Below are 27,982 nucleotides of genomic sequence, written 5' to 3'. Positions count from 1 at the left end.
TTCTATCCCCTAAACCACAGCATGCCTGCCTCTCCCTCCAGTACTGGGGGCCAGACATTAACATTTCCTTTTCCCCAGTGTTTTCAGTGCCATCAGTAATTTAAATTTAAAACCATATTAAATAGTCTTGCCTATCTTATTATAGCTATAATCCTTAATAAAGTTACCCAGAAATAAGTTTCATCAAATTACATGGGGTTTAGTTCCAAGTAGGTATGCACAACCTGGTTCACATGTAGTGAGAAGCCACCACAGATGAATTTCATCACAGGAGTTTTCTTTGAGCCGGCAGCCATCATTTTCAATAATGAGGGTGAGTGGGAGCCCTGTTCTCATTACATGCAAAATCAGTGAGTGCAGCCTGTTGGGGTACTGACAAACTATTCACAACCTGTAAACAGATTCTAGGGCAACCATTCCCAAAACCCACCCCCCACTGGGTTTATAGGTTACAAAATTATATTGCACCACTGTAACAGTTCCAATATTCAAAATGGTGAATACTGGAACAATATGCCCTATGAGGAAATCTACTCATGATGGCTTCTCATTATGTGTGCACCAGGTCACTGGAAGGCCAAAACTCAATGACAGAGCACTTGCTTTACAAACAGCAAGTTCCTGATTAAATCCCCAGAAATTCCAGGTAAGGCCAGAAAAATTCTGCCTAAAATCCTGAAGAGCTGCAGAGTTAACACTACTGGGCTGTCAATGCAAGGCAGCTTCCTATGTTACATAGTCCAATAATCAAATAAAAATCTCAGTGACTAACCACTAAGGCAAATGTAACAACCTTTGTATAACAAAATGCATTCCAATTAACTATCTGCTTTACCTTTTGGCTTTTTTACTGGCATCTCTGGGGGAATCCTTGTGAGAGGATCTGGAACGTGAGCTTTCTTTGTGGGATCTTTCAGATCGTTCTGAGCGCTCCGATTTCGGCGATGGTGATTTGGCTCGCCTACTTCCACAGCTACGGGATGGACTAGGTGATGTGCTGTGTCGCCTTTTCCTTTTGCAAGAACAACGGACTTTATTAGTTTGTTACAATCTTTTCACCACCCAAATAAAGATGTTTGTCACATCAGCAAATACATATGGCTATCCACCTAACAACTGCTGAATCCCTAAGTATTTATAATCCCTTGAAGTGCAGACATCAGTGTTACTTTGGAAAGCACTTGAAGGCAGCATGACCAAACTGCATGTTTAAATGATGTTTCGGACCAAGTTCATTAAATTAAACTCTCAAAATAATGGTACTTCTACTATTTAGAAATGTATGGCACAATAAATTTCAGAGAATCCAAACTGAATTTTCATTATCATTAATGATATTTGAATGCCATTTTGGGACCTGCATTTTAAACTGTAACCTTGTCATTATTTCCACATGTACATAAGGATATCATTACTACCTTGCAAGTTTAGATATTTTAAAAGTAATTGCTTTAAACATTTCCTTTAAAAGTAGTTGTGTTATCACAGCTAATTAACTAAATGGAGAGTTATTTGTTTTAAATGATGTAATTCTTTACCATTTGTTGTGGTAAATGCTAAAAAACTAGCAAGAATACCATCATTCTATTTACACAGAGAGAGAGGTGGGGAGAGAGAGGCAGAGGCAGAAAACATGATGTTAACAAAATTAAGTACCCTACTGAAACTTTAACATATGTGTCACAGAGGGAAGTTTTGTTATTAAAACATCCATATTGATGAGAACAAAAATAGATTTCTGATCCTAAAATATGTGTTATGTGTGGAGCTACAATGATGAATGTGTCGTTGTCATCAGTGTAAACAATATTTTTGTAGAAGATAAGATAGATCCCTGTCTCAAGGAATTCATCATCTAGCATTTAACACAGAGAAACAGGAAGGAAAGGGGTAAAACAGGGACAGAATGTATGACTGTTTCATTTATCTGTGCTTGACTTTGGTTACAAATTTAGTTGCACTAAGGCCTATTTCATCTACTTAAATTCTCTACCTCTCTTTTCTTGTTGGCGTACATTCCTCTTTTTCCTTCTTCTCTTTGGCTCTGGATTCAGATTTCTCTTTGTCCTTCTTATCTCTTTCTCTTTCTCTCTCCAATTCCTTTTCCTTCTCCTAGAGTTAAAAGTAATTGAGCACTTTAGGCAATTTAGAATTTCTCATATGGCAGCAAATAAACCAGTTACTGTTAATTCATTTTCAGAAACAGAGTCAAAAGAGTTACAGAACAAGAAATAGGAACACTGGTAGCTGCCTGATCCAGGCTCAGACTGCCCAACTATCTAGATTATTATCGACAGTGACCAGCAGCTCTCCAGGGTTTCAAACTTGAGTCTTTTCCAGGCAGATGCCAGACATTGAACCAAGGAAGTAGTCCCTCTACCACTGAACTACAGCAACTCCCATATAGTCAAAGTTTTACAAGACAGAATGCAAATAGTCACTTTTCAAACACAATAAAATGTACATAGAAAATTGGGCTGTGGAGACCTGGGTTCCTCACTCAACCAAGATTCTAGGTCAGTTAGTGAATCTCAGTCCAACCTACTTTACCGAGTTGTGGTGAAGATAAAATAAGTAGGATTATGTATACCACCTTGAGTTCTTTGGAGGAAAATGTGGAATATATATTTGACAGACTGAAAGATACCTAATACTGCCTTTTTAATCCCACTGAATCTAGTCATCAAAGGTTTTCAGATCAAAGCTACAAAAATTAGTTAACTATTTGTTTAAAAAATTAAGTAATATGCCCCTAGTACATATGACAATGTACATAACCCACTCAGTAAGCCATGTGGTTAATGAGGTGGACTAGAAATCTATTAAGTAAATAAAGTAAATCTTCTTTTTAAAGACATTTTACACTAACCTCAAATAAATATCAAGCTATTTTTTCTAGCATACAAAACAAATTATTTGAATATTAGCCTTATACCATATTCTATACAGTCAGATATACAACTACATTGGAGGGCACATGCTCTATATTCAGAAAGTCCAACTTTCAGTCTTGAGCATCTCCAGGAGGGGCTGGATATGAGTCTGAGCAGCTACAACCAAACAATATAGACAAATGTCAACAGTTATCTTGGTGCCTGATTTGGAATAAGGTAGTTTTCCAGGACACTCTTCACACATAATACAAATCTCTATTTCAGCATAATATGCATTCCTATGTGCTCCCTTTCTCCTTTGCACTTATTACTGACTTTCTACTGTCTTTCTAAAAAGGAATAAGAATAGAAAAAAAACCTATGCTGGAACAGACCCAAGGTCCATCTAGGCCAGTACTCTGTATACATGGTGGTAAATCAGCTACCCACAGAATCCCCCGTGCAGGAAGGATGCAGACCTCCTCCTGCCCAAGCAACTGGTGTATTCAGGCATGCCACTTCTGCTAAAGGAGGCAAGCACATAGCCAGCAAGGCTAGTAACCAATGATGGCCTCATCCCTCATGAATCTATCCAATCTCTTTTTAAAGTTATCCAGATTGACAGACATCACTACTTCCCAAGGCAGCGAATTACATATTTTAATTATACACTGTGTGAAGAAGTACTTCCTTTTATCTGTCTTAAACCTCCCAATCAATCAGCTTCATGGGATGACCCTGGGAAGAGGAGAGAAGGAAAATGCCTCCCTCTCTACTCTCTCCGCAGCATGCATTATTTTAAACACCTCTCTCGTGTCTCCCCTTTACTCAACCTTTTTTAGGCAGAACAGTTGTAGTTTTTGTAGCTGTACCACACAGGGGAGCTGCTCCAGCCCCTGATCATATTTGTTTCCCTTCTATGTACTTCTTCCAACTCAATAATGTCAGGTAAGGTGACCAGAATTGAACACAATATTCAAGTGTGGTTGCACCAAAGATTTGCATAACAGAAGTAAGATTCTGGAACAGAAGATATTTTCTGCTCCATTCCTAATTATACCTAACATAGAAATTACCTTCTTCACAGCAGCTAAGCACTGGGGCTGACATTTTCATTCAATTGCCCACTACTATCCCAAGATCCTTTTCTTGCATAGTCTCTGCTAGTTCAGATTCCATTCATATATATCTAAAGTTGGGATTTTTTGCCCCAACATGGATTACTCTACACTTGCTTATATTGAACTACATTTGCCATTCTCCCCCTTTGTAGCTCCTGACAATCTCTTCTGGTTTTAACCACCGTAAAACACTCAGTTTTATCAGCAAACTTGGCCACTTCAATACTTACTCCAATAGGTTACTACTTCTGCAATAGTTCATAAAAATATTAAAACAGTCTTAAAAATCATGACTTGCTTGTGTAGAGACCAGAAGCTCTTCCTCATTTTAAAAAATAGCAGGAAAACTCAGTTTTCAAAATAACTTAGTTTTTTGAAAGCATCTTCTTTCCCTTTTTAAGTTACTGGTATTCTTCATAACATCCAATCTGCTCCTCCAAGCTTGTGATGAAAGGGACTGATCCTGAATTCACTGCTATTTGTGCAAATTACTACATGCAGACCAAGACTCATTACTAGCAATGCATAATCTGACATTTTTCAGATTAATATTTAAAATACCCCATACAGTAACACTACTCACTCTCTGGAGCAGTTTGTCACGATAATGTTCAACCTGCTCCTGAAGACTCTGCCCTTGTTTCTTGGGTCTTTTCCCGGATTCTAATTCATCTTGAAACTTCATCACCTTAAGCTGTAAAAATGAATATATGAACATTTTTAATGATACTTATCTGCTATTTTGTAACAACACACAATGTTGTGTGTGTACAACACACACAACACACAAAATCACACAGATGTACAACACACAAAATCTGAAGTAGAATTTTATTTACTCTGTTTCAGTCTTAGAGCACAGGGTTAGGCACATTCTCATACATTTCTTTTCAATGACAAGTACTCTGTTAAATGGCACAATTTAGTCTTATTAAAATACCACCGCATTTCTCGAGCTATGCATGACATTTGCAACAAGTCTCTGGGACTTCTCTCTTCATTTGGGCTGATGGGAATCAACTTAAAGATGGCTTTTCTGTACAGTTCTTAACCAAATGAATATAGCCTGGGCTTTCTCCTTATATAAAAGCTACAAAAAGTGGAACTGTATTAGGGCTGAATTCAAGGGCAGCACATTTTGGATCTCGATCCTCACACACACTGGTTGACAATGAATATTTTTCAAACCCACTCTTCTGTTAAGAGAATATTCCATGAAATGATGGAAATTTAATACAGACTTAATGTACTAATAAACTTATTTACATTAGACTCATTCAGAACTTACATTAAACCACAGTTGAGCATTACATGAACAAAAGCTTACACATACTTCTGGTGAAGACCCAAGCTTTGCTTCTCTAAACTAAGCACAGTTTAGCATTATGTCTAAATCCAGACCAACTGTAGTTATTCTTGACCATGGTTTAGAGTTTAGGCATAATACTGAGTAGCTAACTGAAAACAGAATTTATCATTTGTGATCTTTTTTCATAGCCACTACAAAGGTGGAGAGAGTGCAAGAGCCCTAGGCTAAATCACTGTTTAGTGGTATGTTTAAATGTAGCTGTTAAGTTTTAAACAAAGAAAGGAATTGTGATGCATCGCTTCTTCTTTCAGAAGTAATTTTAGTGTACCTGAGATATTCATCACAAAATAAGCTTAGAGATTCTATTATGTCCCAAGTAAATTATATGCAGTGTACACTGAGGCTCTAATATATATTTGAGAAAACATGCTGACACTCTTACAGATCAATTTAACTTTTTATGAACCTGTTCTCTTTTCACTAGTAGAGTGCATCCTAAACTTTCCAAGGGGTTTGAACTAAAACATACTTTTGCTGAAGTGTTCTTCCAATGCTCTAGGAATGCAATAAAATCTTCAAACATTCAAAAATACAAACATGGATTGTGTAAATGACCCAGATATCTTCAACTGAGGGACAGTATAGAAATAATTCTATAAAGCTTTGAAAAGGGGTAGAATAAATAAATATTCATCTTTAAATCAGAACAGGTATATAAGCAGAAAGTCCCTTCAAAACCATTCCACAAAATAGAATAGAATTATACTTCCACATTACATTTTGGGCTTCACATGCTTTTGATAGTTATGGCCCAATCCTATCCGTTGCCTCTTCACTCCACACCACAGCTATTACTTGCTACTTAACAGTTCTTTGCAATGGTGCTGAGTTTGTTATAGAACTATTCAAACAGAGATACTGCTCATTTTGGTGCAAATTAGTAAATCTAAAATATGATCAACTATTAATAAAGTACTATTAAAATCAAGTGAAGAGTTGGAAAGCAAGAAAGTCCGTCCTGTTTTTAAGGCTCACTTACTTTGCTGAGTTCTTCATACAAACTATCACCACTTATAAAACTACTTTTTATATTAATGCTTCTCTCACACACCCACACATACCTCAATTTCTCGGAGTTTGGCACGTTTTTCCTCACTCATTTCTGAGTACTTGCTTGAAGACTTTGAATCAGACATTTCTTCTCTAATAGGATTGGTATACATGTGATGCTCTTCAGATTTTGAACTCTGAGTATCTTCTTCATCTTCACTTTCTTCTTCTTGGCTTTAAAATAGGAGTAGTACATTCTTTCAATTTAATCTCCAGGGAAAAGCAATCTTTTATCTCCAGGAAAAGAGTTGCAATGTACAGTACTGCCCAGTAAAGCATTTTGTAATTATGTAAGCTCAAGCATTCTCACACAAAAGATCATCTGTGTACTTTGCTCTATATTAGTTTTGTTACATCCTCCCTTATAAGACATTTTTGATTTTAACTTTTAAGTAGTGAAAAAATACTTGTGACGGGAAGAAAAGGGCAAGGCAGGCAAGATGAAATTGCTCTTTTCACTCCTTCTCCACCCCCTCAGTCACCCATAAAACAAACTGCAGACAGACTTCAGATAGTCTATCCGCTCTAGGTTGTTTTCATAGATATGTGAATGGAGATGATCCCAAAGTATTTGAAATCCATCCCTGCCATCTCCCTTAATTGTTTTGGCAACTAGTTCACTGAGGAGGAACCTCCTCTTTACTAATGGAAGGCAGATTTCAGAGCATCTCTAGAAGATTCTATGTACATTTACACTGATCCTAACTCATGTACTAGAAACTACAACTGAAATTAATGGAAGCAGTTTGCACAGGCTATTAAAAGCTGCAGTACAGGATGTGTAAGTTATTTATTTCATCCATGCTTCCAGGGGAAATCTGGAAGAATACTCATTAGGCTATAACTTGCCCATCTTGTTACAAGAAAGGTGAGAAGTTGCAAGCTCGCTTTTGTGAGTACAGAATATTAAGGGGAAATGTGTAGCCCTCCAGATGCTTCAGTGCAACCCCATTAGGCCTCACCAGTGGTGTGGGACTGTGGCAGTTAACAGTCCAAAAACATTTGCAGTGGGTCACTGTTGCTACTGAGGCTACAGCAAAGCTGCTCTTCAGTCAGGATTTGGCTGAAGCCAAACAACATGTCTGAGAATTATATAGAGCTTGGTAACAAAAAATCCCAAACACTGTACAACTGTTCCAGCTGGACATTACAGTGAAACAGGGGTGTGATAACGTATGGGAGATGTTCATGAAGAACATCCTTGTCACAGATCCCCGAGTTATTGATCTGCTTATAACTAAGGGGAAAATGGAACTCCAGGAAACTATTGGAAACTATTTACATGTGGAAACAATGGACCCATGTAATGAAATATTTTCATGAAACACCACAACCCAAGGACTTCCGGTCCAAATTCTATGCAGGCCATGACCCTTGAGCCAAACAGACTTTGTGGAGCTGTAATTCTCTGTTTTCTTTTGGAAATAAAGTCCTACATATTCAAAATATTCTCCACCCCTGGAAATTCTATATGTCCTGCAATTATTGAAACCATCTTTATTCCTTTACTGAGTCAGAGTGTCTAAAAACAAACAAACAAACCAATATCTCAATTCTTACTTTTGATTTTCTTCCTCCTCAGATTCCTCATGCTGGTCAAATAGCTCCCATTTTGATGTTGTTACCGCTATGAAGAACAATATTTTGGATTAAAGTTTTAAATCCTGTCTCAAAAATTACATATCCTTTATAAAGAATACATTTAACTGGCCTGAGTAGCTCAGTTAGTTTCTAACTTTGTATTATTGTGATGCCTTCTAGGATGCTTATTGTTTTATTAATATTTAGCATGAAATACTCAACTAAAATTCATCAAACTGAAATGTCTTTAAAAAGAAGTGACAGGAAATAATATGACACTACCTTGAGCTTCAAGAGCAGATTCATCCACTGCTTCCCACTTTGAAGGAGCAACTTTGAAAATCGGCTCATTCTTTTTAGACTCTTCAGCAGCATCCACTGTCAAATAAAAGATTCACGCAATAACTGAATTTCTTAAGTGGAATGACTTAGTATACTCTTTTATTTCATGGCATTTAAAGAAGCAAACCATTTAAATGATGTAATCCTCATCAGACCTACTTGGAAATAAAAGCTGATATAGAAAGAAACCCTATACTATACCTTACATATTAGGCAGAACCAAATCACAGTCAGTCTAATGGGATTTATTTCCCAATGCATGAGTCTTGAACATTCAAAGAAGGCCATATGACACACTCAGCACCAAATAATTTTAGAATTATTCAATAGTAAAAAAAAATCCTTTGGCATATAGAAAATTGCACATCCAGGGAAAAGGTCAGTGCACTGTCTGACACATATACAAATATAGTGATTCTAAGGAACTATCAAGTCCCCCTCTGAACATTTGAATCCACCCTAACCAAAGAACAAGATTACAAATGGCATTGGAAGCCTGATCCAAAGCTCCACAGAGCTCTCCTGTGCACAGGAGTCACCATATCAGAGCTTCTGACTTCTTACAATTTTGCACTGAATCTATCAGTTATAGAATGCATTAAAATAAACACATATTAAAGGCTTTCTTTAATAAGCCAGAGGATTATGACCTAACAATATAACCAAAACATAGCACTTGCTTAGGTAAGACTGAGCATGGACAGAACAGTAACAACGAACCCACTTTATATCCTCCATTATTCTACAAAAGCCACATTTGTATTAAAAATGTACTGTCAAATCCCACCAATACTGTATTTAAATACTAAACAACCATAAAAGTACCATAATAAGATGGTGATTCCATTTACACATTAAGCAGAAAATTTACAAAATTGAAATGCAGGGCTTTTAAACATTAAAGTTAGATATTCCTTACAGGGTACACCATCGAGGTCATCATCAAGTGTCTTAATAGGGACTCCGTCAAGATCATCAATTGGAGCAACATCAATTGGAATTCCATCTACATCTTCTAGTGGAGCACCATCAAGCTCTTCTTCAATGGGAGCTCCATCGAGATCATCAGGTACTTCCTATAAACAAAATAAAAAATTTAAGATTCCTAAATATACCTAATGGTTTCCCTTCATTTTCAGTGAAATGAAGCATTCTTTAATGCTTTATTCCACTTTTTTCCCAGTATGTGTTTAACTCACACAAATGCACGTATCTGCCAATTTGAGTCAATTCCCCAATCCAAACATTCCTTAGGAGTAGAAGGAAACAAGGCCTCTGTGTCTGCACCCAGTACACAATGTAACAAGGTATCTGCATAATACCAATTGATTTATACAATCTTTCAGTCTTGAGGAATAGAAGTTTCGACATCTTATATAGCGTATATATGGATATGAGTATGCCAGCAGCACAGTTATGATGGATGAGTAGCTCATCACTCAGCACACAACAGAAAATTATTGGATTCACAAACAAATATCATGTATACAAGATTCTCTGACATCCACATATGATCTGAAGATGCTAGAAAGTACTATCCTCAAAGATGAATATGCAAACAATTTTTTGCTCATGGAATAAAATATGTATTGTAAATATGCACGTGCTAAACTCTCCATTAGGCTGAAATACTTTTGTATTTCCATGTTTTCCTTCAGTTACCAAGTACAAACTCAATTCCCATATTCCTTGCAAATCAGTTCAGATGTTTAGCTCTGTCAACTACAACTCATTCCCAAGCCAGTATCTCCTCCACACTTATGCCAAATTCTTGTGCCAGGTTTGCACTGTTTGTGCCATAAATCTCAAGTTTTATGCAGCCATCTTAAATAAAGTTTGGCAAATGCTCAAGATTTGTGACACAGAATCAGCAAAAAAAAAAGGCAGAGTTTGTAAATCTAAAATGCAAATGGCAGAGTTTGTAAAAGTAAAATGCAAACAGAATGTTTAGCAGTTGTTATGAACCATCACAATTTTGGTGATGGCATAAAATTCAGAATTTCTGGGACAAATACTAAAAGCCAGCATCTGGAGAACATAATAATGAGCAGAGAATATGTAGTTAACAAAGCCCACATGTTCTGTGTAAACTTTTAGCTTCTCCTGTGGCCTACATCCCCTCACAAAACATCTCCAGCTTTAGTAAATAACAACTAGTATCTATTTATGTTTCAAACAGTCCACAAATAGCTAGTTGGCCATTCTATGAAAAGAATGCTGGGCTAGATGAACCTCTGGCCTGAAGAAGCATGGTTCTTGCACTCTAATAATTTAAATGCTTCCAACAACCATATTATCTATAGTCATCTGCTCTAACTACAAGATTAAGCAACTCTTAAGATATCTTTTTCCCTGCTTCCATGAGAAATGGAAGCAAGCAAACCCCACCTATCAGAAGTTCCTGATTCTAACAATTGTTGAAGCAAATTTCAGAAGCTTGAGACAAATACTCATAAAATTCCCATTCCACTAATTCCACATGGAAGAGATGAGAGGCTGTTCTTAAACATTCAGATATTTTAAAATTATCTCTCCCTCTCACTCAAACACACACCTGAATACTGATAAAGAGGCAATGCACGTGCTTCAGGTTCCAAGCAATTTCCAATACGTAACTGGTAAATGAGCTAGTTCAAAGGCAAAGGTATGGACAATGTTAACATTCATATCAGGAAAAAAAACTGACTTTATGCAACCTCAAATCAATGGGAAATTTCATTTCGGAACCAAAAGAAGCTTTCATACCCTAGATCCTGATACAAACCTCTGCTGCAAACATTTTCCTTACCTCTATGGCTCCAAATTCTTGTTTGCTTCCACATCAATAGTATCAATAATGGTCTTATCTCAAACTTACCTCTGGTTCCTTTTCTTCAATAATATTTACAAGCCCCAAGAAAATATTCTGCAGTTTGATCAAAAATGGTTCTGGATAAATCGCCCAGTCTTCCCATGCTCTGAAGCATGTCATTACCCGTTGCTAAAAGTAGTAAACAATGCTAGTCATTTGTATTGAGAAGTACTTTAACAGCAAAAAATAAAGTGCAAGGCTATAAATCTAGCACTGTGCCTTTCTCAGAATATTCATACAGGCTTTGGTAGGTCTGTTAATTTTGATGGTGAAACCATTACAAACAGAGAAATTTGGCTTTGGGGCAGTATAGAAATAAAACATAATCATGTCAGAGATACTAAAATGGGATATGGATCGCACTGTTTACATTTAATTTGAATTTCCTTTTCAAAGCAAGATCCATGGTTTTACGATTCCTCTTATTACAAATTTAATTCATCTCAGTTTAGAGAGAAATTTTAAGACTTTCTTTTGCTATGAGCTAATATAAAAATATCAACTAAATGCAATAATATCTACGTACATAAATTGCTTCTTGAAAGAGATTATTATATGATCAGTGCTCTAAGCAAAAGCCTCAGTCCTAGAAGTAGGCCTGAAAGTATTTCACAGAAACTGACCTGATTTGTGCAATATGTCAAACCACCGCTGGTAACCAGCTATGTTGGGATGCTGTGTCATCTGAATTCAGCAGAGTTTAAACAAGGAGGCTTACTTTTCACAAATAAGTCCATGGCTTATTCTAGAGGTTATTCAAATCATGATGTTATGTTGTCTGAACCCAGCAGGACAATTTTATCATGGGTTACTGGAAACCACTCAATAGGAGTGACAAACCTCCCCATCACTCACTTTAATTATCTTGCCAGTGATTGCCCTCCTATCAATGCTGAGACAGTACTTAAAAGGACCTTATTTGTTCCTTAGCTTTTTTATTTTAATTTTGGATCATCAAAAAGTACAATTTTCATTTCTGACTTCTGAAAATCAGACTTTAAAAAATTGCAAGTCCTTTTCTGGTGTCCATTTGCACTCTTAAGCGTTATCTAATATAAGACAAGCCTGTGTACAAACCAATTTGTGCAGTTGCCAAGCTGTCCTTCTCCTAACTGGCAACTGAAAAGCACCCATACACAGGGGAAAGTGGAAATGGCAAGTGTAACAAAGGAGATGGCAGCAATATCTCCCAGTATGCAATGTAATCCTCCTGAATTTGTGTATTAAGGTTACAGTTCTCAATGCCTTCTCTTCTGTAACACTTCCCTGAGTTTGAAGATTGTGAGCAGATAGCAGCTACTGAGTCTGTTGGCTCCTGACTACTTTCACTTCCTAGATAATGCAGCAATGTTCCCTTCCTGGATTGCTCAACATGAATCAGAACCATGGATAAATTTAGTGTTTCAAGTCTGGACAACAGAGAGAACAATTCAGGAATGGGGGTGGTCCATGGATGTTGAGCAAAAAAGAAAGCAGCCAGGCAATCAAGAGCCAGCACACTCCCAACCATTCACCAACTACCCACCATCAATACGCGGTTTGGCTAATCATTTAAATTGGATCTATGTGATGAATACTACTTTTATTGAATAGTCATTTTCTGAGCCATTACTTGCCTTTCAGGCCTATTAATGTTCAATATTTGGACTATTAAGTCTCTCTTTCAATTTTATTTCTCATATTATATTCTCCCTGAAAATTTCCCATTTCCAAATCAACTCTTCACTGTGCACCTTCTCATTTGCAACATTCTCCTTACAAAATTTTAATCACAGAAAGGGTTGTCCTGGCACCTATGCTAATTTTTTTCACACTAGGCAAAGATCTTTTAATGCTATTGGTCTTTTAATAATGGCATATTTTATTCTGCTAGTTTATATTATCTATATATTACTTTATAGCTTTTATGAAAAGCATCCTGGAAGTACTTATTCAAGGTCAGTAAGGTTATTCAACATATAAATAAAACGGGGGACATGTCAATAATAATCATGCACATACCTTAAAATTTTCAGACTGTAAATGGCCTTGTATTGTTCGGTAGGTAGCATTCAGATCAGAGTATATCTGACACAGCTTTGTTTCAAAACTGAAAAGACAGTTTTCATGTATTAGACTTCACAAAACAACAGACAAAATGGAAGGCACTCAAATTCTACCAAAACTAAAAAGAGGGGAAAAGTGTCAAATTTTTCAGTTATACAGAAAAGTCTTTGAGTCAGAACACAACTAAGTGGGAATAGGTCTCAAATCTATGATTAAGATTACAACTACAGAAGTTGCTATAAATGTGAAAATTTACTGCTGTGATCTTGTAGAACCCCTAGTTCTACTATTCCCAATAGCATGCTACAAAGGAAAGTTAAAACAGGTAAGGGGCACAATCCTACGCATGTTTAGACATAAAAGGTCCAATCCTGGAGGCAGAATACTGTACATTGTAGTTTTGTAAGTTTTGTCTAAACTTGCATAGAATTGTGCCTAAGCTGACCAGAAAGAAATGCTGTTTCTATCAGTGTACAGTATATACATCTTTAAAAGACTGCTAAAGGCAATGTCTAAGAAGCATACAGCAGGGATGAGCAGAAGATAGATCTCTAAATGTTTGGGAGATTTAATTCTCAGATGTCCCAGACAACATGACCAATAGTCAGGAATTCTGACAGCTGAAGACCAAAGCATCTGCCAACACCTACCAAACAGCATAAATAGGTAGCACATGCAAACTTTTAAGTCTACAAATATTATTTCATTCTTCTGAAAGATACTAAAATCTTAATACTTACAATTTTCTGTAATATGAAGCATTGGCAACTTTTGCTGAAGAATTGTACAACACATCGGAAACCAAATATAATCTTGCAATCTACAAAGAATATAGGACTGAGGTCACCCATGTTAATTTACTTAAAAATGAACAGAAGCTCATGAACCATTAGCAGAGGCATGTTGTTGTGGGGATAAGATAGAGAGCAACAGGAGGAGAATGCTGTAAGTCACTGTGAGCTCATTAAAAAGGAAAAAGGTGGGATGTAAATCTAATTTTTAAATCCCATGCAAATTTAGTAAATACTGACATCTTAAGGAAGACTAGGGCACAAGCAGCTATTGTTTCCTATTAAAAACATATATTCATAATATCAAGTCCTGTTTAGGGATACCAAATTATCAGATATTAGCACAAAAATACTGAACATCTGATTTCCACAGAGAAATTTAATGACAATTCTTCAGTGTCAATCAAACATGCACAAAGTTACACAGAAATTCCATACAAGACATAGATATTGTTTGAGAGATCATACCTTTTTAGGAAGTGGAGTTTTCAAGATGGACAGTGATTCAGCAATGCAGTCTACAATTTCTTCAGCAGCTTCAGCATTATTAAGACAGAAAACCATTGCATCTCCAATATCATTCTTACGCGGTGTTAATCCACGCAGGATTTCCTCTAACTTGTCCCTCTGTCTAAAATTCCAGTTTCAAATTTTTAGATAACTTAGCAATTTTTTCTATATATTTATAAATGAACCTTCCTGTACATTATACTTTAGGGTCAAAATGATGTAGAGCAAACTGCATTACAGTTCTAGTGAAGCTAGGGTTTTGTAAATGTTAATCCTTTTCATCCTTACTGAATATCAGGCAAAATGACATTTAGATTTTAGTTACTTATATGGATTAGAAGGCTTTCAAACACATGCATGCACCCACAAACAGACAAAAGATGGCCAACCGTTCTACACTGAGCTCCTACCTAAGCAAAAAATAATAGTGCACATGGCCTATTATGTATCTAGGGAAAAATGTATTGCATTCTTTAAAGATGCTTACTCTTCCTTAAGTGCACCCTTCTTGCTAGGCTCCTCTACAAATGCTTCGGGTTCTTGTTCTTCTGACATCCCATGGAGATATGGGTTTAAAGGAGGTGGTCTCCAAAATGAACCATTCTTAAACATACGGAAGTCTTCAGTCCTCCATTTGGTTGGTGCATCACCCTAACAAACAAAAACAAGCCAAAGTCAAAGCAACTATTGGGCTGAATTCTGATTTGCCCCTCCATTTAATCCACTTGCAGAAGGACCCTTGATCTACTGAAGGGGGAGCAGCAACAATTTTCTCTAATTCTTCTTTCTCCATGAATATTCTGGTATCACTTCTGTGCTGTTCTGAAGGGCAGAAAAATTTGTGCTAGAGATTTCAGGAAGAGATGGAACACTGAGAAAATCAATGCCCCCCCCCCTTCTTTCAACACCAGTGGTGGCAACACAATAAGTTTTGCTATACTTAAAGTTAGAAACTGCTGTAAAGTATTTCTTACTTGTAGAATTGAATAAAGCTTCCATCTGTAATATACATGGGCTGGAGTCTGGTTCTCAAATAAAAACCTAAACAAAAAAAGAAGAATGTAGAATCAAAACAGGTTACTACTCAGAAAAAGTAGCATTTTAAATATGTTTGAATATGTGGTTGTAAGCCACCTAGGAAGGTCTTTTGGCAGTTATAGGCAACATATTAATTAATTAATTAATCAATCAATCCCAAAACAGAGCAAAAAATACCAAAAAAATGTCATTAATTACATCCCTACCAAAATGTTCTTTTATCCAACAAGATTCAATTCAGTGAGTCTTAGTTTTTGCAAGCAGAAGGAGGTTGTAAAACTGTGTCTGAGCTGTACCAGTTCAGACTTAGTGCTGAATGCTCACATGATAAAATACTTTCCCATTTAAAAGCTAGATTCCTACAATCAGATGAAAGGCTGACTAGAAACCTTTTGTACAACTCATAGGTTTTATCATAATTTGGGTGGGAAGGTTTTAACAAAGGAACAGTCACCCATGCAATCCTACAACTGTAATCTGAAGTGATATATCTGCAAACAAATCTATTAAGACATCCTCTGCAGAGCTATACCGGGTAATTTGTTCAACTGCCCCATTAACAAAAACATGCAACAGCAACATGCAAAGGTAAACAAATGGGGGGGATAACCACCTGAACATTGGATTGTTGATTTCTCTATTCATAATCATGGCTTCAAACATAGGTCCTTCACGCACCACAAACTCTATCATTCGATGTATCAGCGCAAGCAAATTCCTACAACAATAACACAGTTAAAGAAAAATTGATTCAGACCTAACACTCTACCAACTACACTCCACCTAAGGTATTTATAAGCGGAGAAGATAATTTTTGCTGTACACTTAAGAAGATTATACAATTTAAGAATTTGGAGCTGTCTTCTAACCTTCAGTGACGGGCAACAATAAAACTGAAGACCATGTGCCTCCAATGACAACACTGATATAAGAAAGCCCTGTAACTCAAGCACTGTATTGTATAAGTACAAAAAAAGTTTGTATTTCATCTCTGCTTGAGTCAAGAATAACAAATGCTGTGAAATTGTATATTTACAGCGTTTAATCAATACCATGCTGACAGTTATAATCTATGTATGATAAAATAGTCTGTTTAAACCCAGTGAAATTTAAGATGTTGGCTTTAAAAGATAATGCATAATTGTGCAGGCACACACACAAATGTAAACAATTAAAGTACAAGGGGGAGGCAAGGTGGAATTGGGAAAACTGATGCTGCAGCATTGCTGGCAGCTAACTGCACAAGGACCTGATCTAGTCAGTACCTTGGATGAGAACTCTTTGGGAACTTCATGTGAGTGGAATGTAAATTATTTTTAACTACATATAACATTAGGAAGAATACTTTATTCATATGACTACTTAAAAAAACTGATAAAAAGGAAGTTATCATTAATGACAACATTCCATTTAGTTAAAATTAAGGAGACACAAATACTAATTCCTGCACAGTTTTATTTCCTTAGCACAATAAAAGATTCAATGTGTCCATAATTAAGCATTTCAAATTCCATTCAAAGATTCACAAGTAAGAAATTGCAAAAATCAAATACTACAATATAGTTAAATAGTAGTTCTTACTTTGGAATTTCTCAAATGTTAAATCTATTATCTTAGATCCTAACTTAGGCAAACTTACAGAAGGAAAGTTTCTCATGTCCTCCCCAGCCATATCCTCAAAAGCCTACATGAAGGCTTGTGCTTCATGTAGCACATAAAAGGTGCTCTTAAACCATGCATGAGGCAGCACAGGGGGCAGGAATGAGCAAACTCTGGTTAATCAATGTCTCCATTCTCCACCAGCCCCCTGTGCATCAGCACACATTATTCAAGAGCAGCATCCAGCCCATGACAAAGGCCTTTCAGGGTATAGGTAGTTGTAGGAAGGATGAAGGAACAGGAGATTTGCTTCTGTGAACTACCTTAATTTAACTTATTGTAGAGATCAAGCCATTAACCCCAATCCAGAAAAGCACAAGCAAGAGTTCCATACACAATGAGTTTGTTTTTCAAACAAACTTTGCTGAATAGCACCAGCATCTCATGCTGTATTGCAAACTGCAACTTTCCAGAGTTTAAAAGGAAGTCCATGATGCTATACAGGGAAGGCACTAAATGAAAGTTTTTTAAACCCACGGTACACAAGTACTCTTATGCACGTGAAAGGAAAAAAAAAAAAAAAACACTTCACTGGGTTGGGGTGCTAAGCTGTATGCCAAAACAAAAAACAAAACCCATCACAGTGTGCAAGAACAATAAAAACAGTTCATTTCCTCCCCTCCCCACCTACCCCAATTTTGTCCTATTATAAACATTATTTGCATTAAATCAAGAGTATTGGTTCTCTGCCATATCCAAAAGGTGTTTGTAACTCCAAACTGAGATGTATGACCCACAATTTTAAACTTGCAATTATTTTCAAGTATGATACTCAAACTCTATCTTTTCACAAATCATCAATGTGCATAACATTTTATATCAAGTTTTATCTAATCTTTATATTAATTGCTCACAGGTACACACTTCTGCTTGACAAGGAAAGTATCTCTCTACCCTGATTGTTATGACTATTCTTACACATTAAAAGCATCCTTAACTATTAGAAGCAACCTGGAAATAGTATATTCTGCTCACTTGTCAATATCTCTATCCTATCATCTTCCTTAGCAGCACTGCTTAAAAATTCCAAATAATTCAATAATGCTTTTATTCACTGCAGTTTTCTAAAAGGAGAAAGTATATCTCAGCACATATAAATTGTATTTGAAGATACCAATAAAAAGCAGCCTTTTCTGGTTTTGACCTTTAAGACTGTTCAAGGCATGGGATTGGGTATTCAAAAGAACGCCTCTTCCACATGTACCTACCCAGACTCTTGAATCATCTGAAACCCTTCCCTCAGTCACTTCCACCAAGATGCAATCTTCCTGGATACTACCCTCAAGATCTGGGGCCTTCTTCCAAGTGCCAATTCCAAGAGAGGCTGGGGGGGTGGCAACAAGGGGAAGGACTTTCTCTGTGGTGGCCACTCATCAGTGGAATGAGCCACAGTGGCCTGCCTGGTGGCAACCTTGTCTTCTTTTCAGCACCAGGTTACATCAGCTCTTATGCCGAGACTTTTAAAATGTACTTGGTTATCCATGGGTTTCACAGGATTTTACAGGCTCATTCTTCATGTTTATTGGTCTTTTTAATTGTTTAATGTTTCCTTTGATGAGATTTCATGGTATTTTATTGTACTGTTCTTACGCACTGTTGCAAAGTTCCCCAAGAGATTTGTCTATGTGGTGGTACAGAAATGCAATGAAAATTGCTACAATACTTTTTTAAAAAGGTAAATATCCAAACTTGCTACAAAGTTTCAAAAAGCAAAATGTTATAATGGAGGCAATAATCTTAACATGGATGAAGTGCTACAATGCTCTATATTAACAAGAACACTGATATCCCTTCTTTGCCCCCAAAGTTAAATGGTCAGGCAGACACTGCACCCATTAGGGCAAGTTTCTGTTATACGAAACAATGTCTCCTAATCAATCAAAATTAAAACCCTCTCTTCCTACAGACATAGCAGAAACATGAAGCCTAAAGTTGGTCAACTTGCACTCCTTTGCAACCCACTGGAATGTACTGAAGTTGCATTCTGTTTTTCTTCAAAATATGTTGTCCTTGCTTGCCCACCACTTATCAGGATTGAGTGAAGATAATCATTCAGTAGGCTACAGAGTGCTCCAGGACTTAAGACTGCATCATTCACAAGAGCAACAGGACAGTATGCCAAACTACCTAGTGATAAATATGAAGGTCACCAAGTCCTCCTGTTTAAAACTGGCTTTCTACACTTTACTAAGCAGTGTCTAGATAAACAAATATGAGAAATGTAATTGGCACTGTTAAATAATCATGAATTGAAGTTCTTAACTTCACCAACAGAAATTGAATTCTTAGTAGGATTAAATTGTTTAATTCTGCAACATTTTCAAATACAGTTATTACTGTGCAAAGGAATACTTTCCAATTCATGGAGTCCTAAAATACTGCAGTGAGTAAAAATGAAGCACTATTTTTTCTGAAAGGTAACAACATTACTATTTTCATTGCTAATCAATAAAAATCTAAGTAAAGGTTTGTAAGCATGCTTTCTAGTCACATCTTAACTATCCAACATCACTAGAAATCTTCAACACTGGAAGCTGTAACTCCTCTAAGTCTGCTAATACTACATACATCCTAGAAAAGATATTTGCACTGCTATCTTAAAAATGTACAAGCCTTGCTACAAGTATAGTGAATGTTCATGACAAAAACAATGTTGTACAAAGGGATGATAGTTTTAAAAAACTCAAACATTAAGCTGGCCAACAAAAAAGCCTTTCAGTTATAATAAAACCACATTAATTGGAGCCGATCGTACCAATGTCTGGTCAAAAACTGTATACTTTCCCAATCCATCCCATGATGTTTTCCTGGTCCCCCGCTGCCGCAGACAGTTCAGCTGGTGTTGCTCACCAAGGCCAATGTCAAAGAGAATTTGGAATTCTTTGGAGCTCATTTTTTTAAGCAACTGTTTATGTTGTTGTGTTTGAGAAGAGTTTTATGCTTGGCTGAGCAAGGGTATGCCTATCACTTAACATACTCTAATCCTAAATTACACTACACTAAATTACACTCCCTACATTAGAAGAGCACTGGGTGCTATGACTATGTGTTTGGACACTTCTAGGAAATAAGGAGTTCTAATAAGGCAAAGAACACCATAATTATCAATGACTAATTGATAATTAGTCTTCAACATATTTTATTATATCCTCAATAATGCAAGTTTCCTAATGACCTTAGCTTAGCATACTTCCATAAAACCACATTACAAAAGCAGCATTCCTGTATTTCTCATAATCTGTGTGGTTACAATCTATTGGATAACCCCAAGCTATCTGCTAAGTGAAGAAGTGCTATCTTACCTGATTAAGCCATTAAACTGTTAGCAATCCTGACTATCATTCAGAATTTTACTGTACTATATCAATCCAGCTTTCCACAACCTGGTACCCTCTAATAATGTTGGACTACAACCTCCGTCTTCCCCATAGTGCCTGAGGTTGACAGCAATTCTAGCCGAGCACATCTGGAGAATGCTAGGTTGGAAAAGTATGGGTCAATCTCCCTGTTCACCTGCTAAAATAAATTTCACATATAGTCCATTTAATTCTTTGTCTCGAATGAAGCATCAGCTTTAAAAGAGACAGCAAACACCAACATTTTCACTTCAAGCCTAGGTGGTATAAGTCAACCATTGCTCAGTCAAGCCTAAACTTTTCCTCAACATCACACTTTGTGTAAAATTCCAAAGGGGATATTTGCTATATTTAGATCAGTAATAATAAAGAAAAACATGTACCTTTCTGTTGGGATAACCACTTTGACTATGGCTTGCGACAGAGTCTGTATATGAAGTCACATCAGATAATAAACATAGAATATGTGAGTATTGTTAACAAGTAACAAGCAAAAAATACATTTGCATTGAAAATACTACACATCTATCACAAGTTTTGCAGGCAATCACTGCTGCGAAGTTATACACTACTCAATTACATTAAGTGCAAATGGCTGTGTGAAGTGAACCCAGAAGGTTCACTAATTTCAAAGTACAAGAACATTCCTAACAGAATGCACATCAATGCACTGAATAGGTACTATACTGATAATAATGGCTCCATTCCAAGGAGCAGACAGTAAGATCTGTGTGTACAGCAGGGCTTTTACTTTTTTAAACAGATGTTCCCCTCTCCTGCATCAGCAGCTGTTTCCAAATGCTGCCTGAATTTTGAAAATAGCTTCCCACTGCAGCAAGAAAAAGCTGTTTGGAGAAAGCAAAACTCTGCTGTGTCCAGACAAGCCCACTGTATGCATAGGAAGGGACTTGCTCAATGGAGGCCTTTTTTTTTTAAACTTATTTCCTTCTATTTACTGCTTTGGCCCTGTGCAAGCTAACGTTCATAATTGTTTAACCATTCTTAAGTGATCAGGCTGTGGGATTACGTGCTCCTACTCTCCACCCCACTGCATTCTAGAGACTGAATTCACCCAACCTACACTGTGGGTTTTAACCACATTTAAGTATTACATCTGCAGTAATACTGACTACAGCTAAGGCTAACCACAGCTCTCGCTTAACCAGGATTTGAACCCAGTTTGGCCCCCTGATTTCAGAGCCTGCTTATAGCAAGAGTCCCTGGGCAGCCTTAACAATAACTAACATCACTACCAATGCAAAACTTAACCATGGTTAAGGCCAGCAGTAATAATCTACACTCCAGAAAAGGAAGGAGGAGGGAGTACGCAATCTGGCAGCTTGCTCCCACTTCAATCAGAAGAGTTACATTTGCACTGATCCTTAGTTCCCAAGCCTAAGAAACCTTACAAAGTATTAAATTCAATGTGCCTTGTCACTTGTGTTTAAAAGATACTTACCATGCATTGGTATGCTAGAATCTAATATCCTTTTAAATACCCTAACATCCTCAACTATTGACCTGATGGCTGAAAAAACTTTTTACACAGAAATAATTTGTGAGCCAATTTATCTGCCTGAGTTTAAAATTTTGCCTTTAAAAAGGAAATAATTTAGATACTGGAAATCGGGCAGCTAACAAAAGGGGGACATAGGAGAAAAAAACCCAGGGAGTGTGGAGGGGGAAAAAACACATGGTGGCCAGATCTAAAAATGCAATTAACAACAAGGCCCAATTCTGTGGCCTAAACATACCAAGGTATGACCTCAGAAATGAGGCTCCTTAAACTAAGGCAGGGAACAATTCAGCGTATCTAAGAACTGGTAGTGCAATTCTATAAGACAATTTAAAAGACTACCATAGATTTAGCATTTTATAAGGTGAGGTATGGCCCTGGGTAACTTTTTACCTTCTCAAAATCCTCCTTGTTTTTTGGTGGTGGCAACATAGGAGCATTAGGATTTTTCAACCTCTCTCTGGGCTGAGCATTAAATGGTAGTCCTGAAGGTGGTGGCGGGAGAGTATGTTCCATCATTGAAGGAGGAATGTATATAGGATGTGGAGGAATAGGAACAGCTTTGCCCCAGCCAAGTTTCATTTCAAAAGACATGATCATCTTGCCTAGAAAATGAGAGTGCATCAGTTTAGGAGTATGCAAACCAACAGAACTATCGGTATTTTAACAAAAACAGCATTCATATTTAAGCTCACTGGTAAAAGGAAAACAAAGCATTTTTGTTTAGGCATACTGTGTACATCCTATAATACATTCTGCACTGCATGCTTGAAAGGCCATTCCTTCCCATAATATTTTGCTACTGAGATGTAGCACTGTAAAACATTCTACATGACTAGAATGATTAAATTTCAGACAATGCATACTTAATCATTCTAAGTGAGCAGGTTTTGAAATCTTGTTACAACTTCTGAACTGAGTATTGAATAATTTCCTCTGAGGAATAAATTTTCTGAAACACAACAGGATATATGAAAACCAGTTAAACAATGAGCATGTTCAAACAATTATGATGGAACAGCAAGCCCCATAGCTTCTTTTCCCTTCTCACACATACCAGTCACTAGCTGCTTATTCCCAAGTTCAGGCTGTTACTATGTCCAAGCCAGTGCGGATGGACGGCTGTAGTGATTAGAAACCACTTTGAAACCTATGACTTGTTCTAGGGTAGCTGGGTGGTTAGAAAGCACCCCAGTAAGCCTCACTGGATTCAGGCAGCACAACAACCTGAAGAGGACTGGGAATATGTCAGTTTCTGCACAAATCCTATCTATGCAAATCATGACTAGTCCCAGAATATTCACCCATATGGCATTTTCAACCAACACAACACTGAACTGCATACCCACCATTTCAATATTGAGAAACAACTCAAAACAGCCCTTTATTAAGACTACAAGGCTCTACGTAGAAACCCAATTCATTTTTGTAGAATACTAGTATGTTTACATATAGAAACTTGTTTAGCATCACAGAATACTCCAGTTGGTCTTACTGGCCTCTTCCATCAGGTTGAAACCCCTGCTCAACGGCCTTCCCTTGAGCAACTTGAAAAGCATTTTAATGCTATTTCCCTTTGATTAGTTTGCACTAGTCAGCCTTTCCCTTTGATTATTTTGCACCTACATGAGGGAAAAATTATTTCCACCAAGAAATTTCCCTCTCTTTGTCTTAGTTATACCCAAGTGGTCTCAAAACAAGTTTTCTTCTTTAAATTTAGGAAGAGGCCTTTAGGAAGCCTCTTGAAAAAAATCAAGAACACCTCACAGAAAAGATGAACTGCTTCTCCTCATACCAATAATCCCCACACAAAAAATATACTGCTTCTCCCAATTCTCTTTCCAAGATGAGTTACAGTTATCTTAAATCTTCTAGTACCATTTAAATTCTTTAGTGCACGTTCCGCATCTCTCCTGTTCATGAAGGCAACAAATCCACAATTCCTCTCTCTTGCTCTTTCTTCATCAGTTCTTGGCCACATAATTTTGACACTTGCTAGAGGTCCAAAGCGTCCAAATTCTTGACATAACATCTCTTCATTCATCTATTAGAAATAGGAGCAAACCTGGATGAGGTATTTCTCATAGTTAAAGAAGCATTTCCCTTAGCTTATGGAAGCAAACAGCTGAGGGACTGATTGAAAGAAACGTGCGTACTCCAGCAAATAGGGCTGAAGATAGCATGCTTTGATTCAAATCACTATTCAACCATTGATTTGTAGGATACTTTCATACAAATTACTATCTGAAATTGTAGATGAAAAATGAGAATACTAATGTCTCATGAATGCTGAGCAAAAATATTTATATACTTAAGTGTTGCCTTAAATATTCAGAATACTACTTGCACTCTGTATCTATAAGGACAGGCAAGACTGCTCTATTTTTTAATAACTGTAATTATTACCTGGGGATTAATGTTTCCAAGGTACAAATTTGTTGTACTAGGATCTCCTACATCATGTGAACCTGGAGCATAGTCATCCAGTACTAAAACAAAGAAAACACGATGTAATCCAGAGCATACATTTTAAAATAATAAAATGTTGATTAAATAGTTATGAAACTAAACTACCACCTGAAGATCTGTTTCTTCTTGAAGGCGCATCCACTGAGGGAAAGACAAGATGCTTATTAAGTTCCAAATTTTTGTGTAATGAAAATATCATAATAAAATAAAGGCTACTTACTGGAACGGCGCTGGCCATCTGAATCTGATTGAGGGGGCTCAAAACGACTCAATCTACCTTTGGTTTTATGCCTTTCATCGCGTTCTTCTTGAATTCTATAGAAGGTATGTTATAAAACTGGTAACTAGCAATAATCCTAGATGACCATAGTTAAATAGCTTTTAAAAAACTGACAGGAATACTCATTTTAAGCAATCATATTTTATTAAAGGATACAACCTTAAAACCTGAACATAGTATGGGACAAATCTTCAATGCTCATATTGCCATATTAGATTAACCACAGTACAGGTCAACTTTAAAGAAACAGAACTTCAGCACTCATTGTGCAGGTTTCCTCTTATATGGAACATGAAAGTATCTAATGTGGGTTGTTTCCTCCTATTGCTCAAAAGGAAGAAGTTATATGACCAAAAAATTTTATTAGTCTTCCCCACTGGCACCTCCTTCAATTGTAGCAGAAAAATACCTCATATGTTTTCTCAATGGTAAAGGAAGAAAATCAGGTAGTGATGAACACTGATCTAATAATACTATGCAGAATGCGAGTGTCTGTCCGGTGGATGTGTCAGCTGTAGTCATGACTCTGCAATAGTGATCCAATTTGAGGGTGGGAATCTGTCACATTTCCTCAGCTCAGCTCCCTGAACTCTGTGGCCCAAGTCCACCTCACGCTGAGCATTTGCATGGGTGTTCAGCAGGAAGCAAGTCTGTGAGGCCAGCTTGACACTGCCTGCACACTCACTGTGCAAGTGCAATTCTGCTTGCACACATGCAATTTGTGGGGTTTGTATACTTTGTGTTAAGAACTGCATACTTTTCAAACTTAAGCAAAGCATCCATTAGTGTTCTTCTCAAGCATTTGCAGACTTCATCTCAGCTCAACTTGCTTCCTGGCCAGGGCTAAGCACAGGAAACAAGTCCAGTGAGTGCAAGAGAACCAGATCCTAGCCTGATCTTTGCATGCCTACCCTGAAGTCCAACAGTGGAACCAACAGATGGAGTACCAGGCAGAAGTACCACTGCAAGACCCTGACCCCATGATGGAGAACACCACAGCCAAAAACCTTCAAGTAACTGGAGCCCACCATCAATGAATTCGCCCACCTCTAATGGAACAAGTGTACACCTCTAACAGGCAGTGTACCTGACATGAGTTCCCAGTCAGAGCCCTAACCATTTAAGGTTTTCTACCTTGCAAGGAAGGGGTGCAGTCTGAAAGGCAACTCTGGTTCACAGCATAAAAGGTTTCATTCTATTTTCAGACTTTGTTGGAACAAATCGCTCACTAGGAACTCTCCTTGGTGCTGCAATACTGCTCTGCCATGCTCTGCTGTGCCTTATACATTTCCCCAAGGGTATTAGATACTACCACAAGCCAAGCAAGAATGAGCCCATTTTCCTATTTAGCAAAGGAGGTAACCAATATGCAATTTGTTGCTAGTTGCAAAGTCGTGTCCGACCCATCAGGATCCCATGGACAACAATCCTCCAGGTCTTCCTGTCCTCCACCATCCCCCGGAGTCCACTTAAGCTCACAGGAATATGCAATACCTATGTAGAATTTGTTTGTTATAAACTGTCCCAAGACACCAGTAGGATGGTCTATAAAAGCTTTAAATAAATAATTTTGAGGGTGGCCCCTCCTGCAACAAAGAATGGAAAAAAATACTCAAAGGTGACCTTGGCAGGTTATAAGTATTTTTAATAGCATTTCTGGGGAATGCTTACTAAGGATCATATGGCTGCTTGACATATCTCAGCTATGAGTGCACTTCTGGTTGATGCGGCTGAAGGAGCAGCTGCCCTGGTGGAATCGAGTGTTATGAGCACAACTGCAATCTGGTGTTAATGCTCTGGTAACAGAAGCTTTTCTCCAACACGTGGAGATTCTGTTCTACAGAGATGGAAACAAAAAATACTGCTACTAGGAAAGGAAACAAACCTGGTTATAATATTCATTCTTTATTAGTAAGAAGTGGGGAGGAACAACACAAAACAGTGGATTTCAAAGTACCACAGCAGTGGGACCGGTATGGAAATACTAGGATGACTGCGGCTTGCTCCACATGAAAATTACACTAGACCCTGGAAATTAGCTGCAAAGAGAAAATGTAACTGAAAGATGGTTCAATGACAATATGGCTGTTTCTGCTCCTACTGTCAGCCATCAAGAAAAACCTCTTGGCATTGTGCTTCACAGGTGAGGCAAGAATGCCAAATTAATACCAAGTATCAAGAATGCCAAATTAATTTCTGCATCACTGCAAATGTGATGCGACCCAGACTCCATCCACTTGACTCAAAGGTCTGGTGGCTATGCCAGTCTCCATGTTTAGCCTCCCTATGGTGTTGCTTGGTCCTCCTGCAGTGTCATGTAGATTGTTTGCAGCCACATTACTAAAGCTATTGTTTCTTTGCAGTAAAACCCAGACCTAGTACTGCCTGTGCATGCTTTGGTGGAGCTATTGTTTACTATTATTAGGACGTATGTCTGACTGAATGACCATAGGGATTGCAAAGATTTCCAGTCTGTTTAAGTACTTATTCTGACCATGGTCCATCCAGCCATGCCAGTGTGTTCTATATCCAAGGAGACTGGCATCTGAGGGTATTATTTTTCAGAAGGGGTCTTGGAAGGGTCACAATATCTCCTGAGGTGATGCTGTGGTGCCCCACAGTCAGGTTCTCCTTTTAATGTTGTTAACAAGGAAGACTTTGAAGTGCTGCTCTGAGCTACATCTTTTTGAAAAGGCATCAGTTACTATAAAGGACAGAGATTATCCTTTATCCAAGGCATATCAGGTCCCATTGTTCTGTAGGACCAGAGGAGCTTGGCTGTTTGTTGGATCTTTAAGATTACCAACAGAGAGAAAGAAATAAGTCCCAGGGCTATGTACTGGAAATCTGGGCCTGCTCCATGATGGCTTTCTGCTCCTAAATTTTCTGGTTCAAAAACTGGTTCTTTGTCAACAAAAGGAAGGGAGGGAACTTCTAGGCTACATCTATCATATCTCTTGAAAAGAAGGGATATCACACTTATCCATTGTTTTCTCTAAAAAGATGGGATTCCTTTGAAGAAAACCATGGCAAGGTTAGTCAGTCCGGAAAGATATGTCCAAGCTTTACAGCTTAAAGTGAGTAACATTTTTGCTAAAAAATATTCTTGGAAGGATAAGTTTCATGAAGC

The 27,982-nt window shown here is 37.4% G+C and overlaps 2 protein-coding genes across 5 annotated transcripts in view; one reads left to right on the top strand and one right to left on the bottom strand.

The window, feature by feature from the left end:
* Positions 1 to 27,982, bottom strand: part of LOC123024670 (U2 snRNP associated SURP domain containing) — a 45,478-nt gene that overhangs the window by 1,060 nt on the left and 16,436 nt on the right. For 3 of the 4 annotated variants that reach the window (XM_044432684.1, XM_044432682.1, XM_044432683.1), the window contains exons 7-26: positions 24,793 to 24,887; positions 24,681 to 24,713; positions 24,510 to 24,592; positions 23,982 to 24,147; positions 22,497 to 22,708; positions 20,971 to 21,014; positions 16,186 to 16,290; positions 15,509 to 15,575; positions 15,022 to 15,185; positions 14,493 to 14,655; positions 13,974 to 14,053; positions 13,189 to 13,276; positions 11,194 to 11,316; positions 9,256 to 9,412; positions 8,277 to 8,372; positions 7,974 to 8,040; positions 6,425 to 6,587; positions 4,578 to 4,688; positions 1,994 to 2,112; positions 836 to 1,012 (exon numbers count right to left, since the gene is read on the bottom strand). In XM_044432684.1, coding sequence (XP_044288619.1) covers positions 836 to 1,012; positions 1,994 to 2,112; positions 4,578 to 4,688; positions 6,425 to 6,587; positions 7,974 to 8,040; positions 8,277 to 8,372; positions 9,256 to 9,412; positions 11,194 to 11,316; positions 13,189 to 13,276; positions 13,974 to 14,053; positions 14,493 to 14,655; positions 15,022 to 15,185; positions 15,509 to 15,575; positions 16,186 to 16,290; positions 20,971 to 21,014; positions 22,497 to 22,708; positions 23,982 to 24,147; positions 24,510 to 24,592; positions 24,681 to 24,713; positions 24,793 to 24,887 — 2,313 coding nt within the window. Of the gene's footprint in view, positions 1 to 835; positions 1,013 to 1,993; positions 2,113 to 4,577; positions 4,689 to 6,424; positions 6,588 to 7,973; positions 8,041 to 8,276; positions 8,373 to 9,255; positions 9,413 to 11,193; positions 11,317 to 13,188; positions 13,277 to 13,973; positions 14,054 to 14,492; positions 14,656 to 15,021; positions 15,186 to 15,508; positions 15,576 to 16,185; positions 16,291 to 20,970; positions 21,015 to 22,496; positions 22,709 to 23,981; positions 24,148 to 24,509; positions 24,593 to 24,680; positions 24,714 to 24,792; positions 24,888 to 27,982 lie in introns of those variants that run through there. The other variant, XM_044432685.1, reaches the window with a different exon arrangement.
* Positions 7,191 to 7,854, top strand: NDUFA6 (NADH:ubiquinone oxidoreductase subunit A6). The gene is given in 3 exon segments (XM_044432986.1): positions 7,191 to 7,194; positions 7,369 to 7,682; positions 7,684 to 7,854. Coding segments are annotated over 3 exon segments (426 nt in total). The 3' UTR covers positions 7,792 to 7,854.

Source organism: Varanus komodoensis, unplaced genomic scaffold, assembly GCF_004798865.1.
Source record: "Varanus komodoensis strain SLA01 unplaced genomic scaffold, ASM479886v1 scaffold25, whole genome shotgun sequence".
NCBI classification, from domain to species: domain Eukaryota; kingdom Metazoa; phylum Chordata; class Lepidosauria; order Squamata; family Varanidae; genus Varanus; species Varanus komodoensis.
The sequence above is the reverse complement of the archived record's forward strand: the minus strand, read 5'-3'. Positions and strand labels throughout refer to the sequence as shown.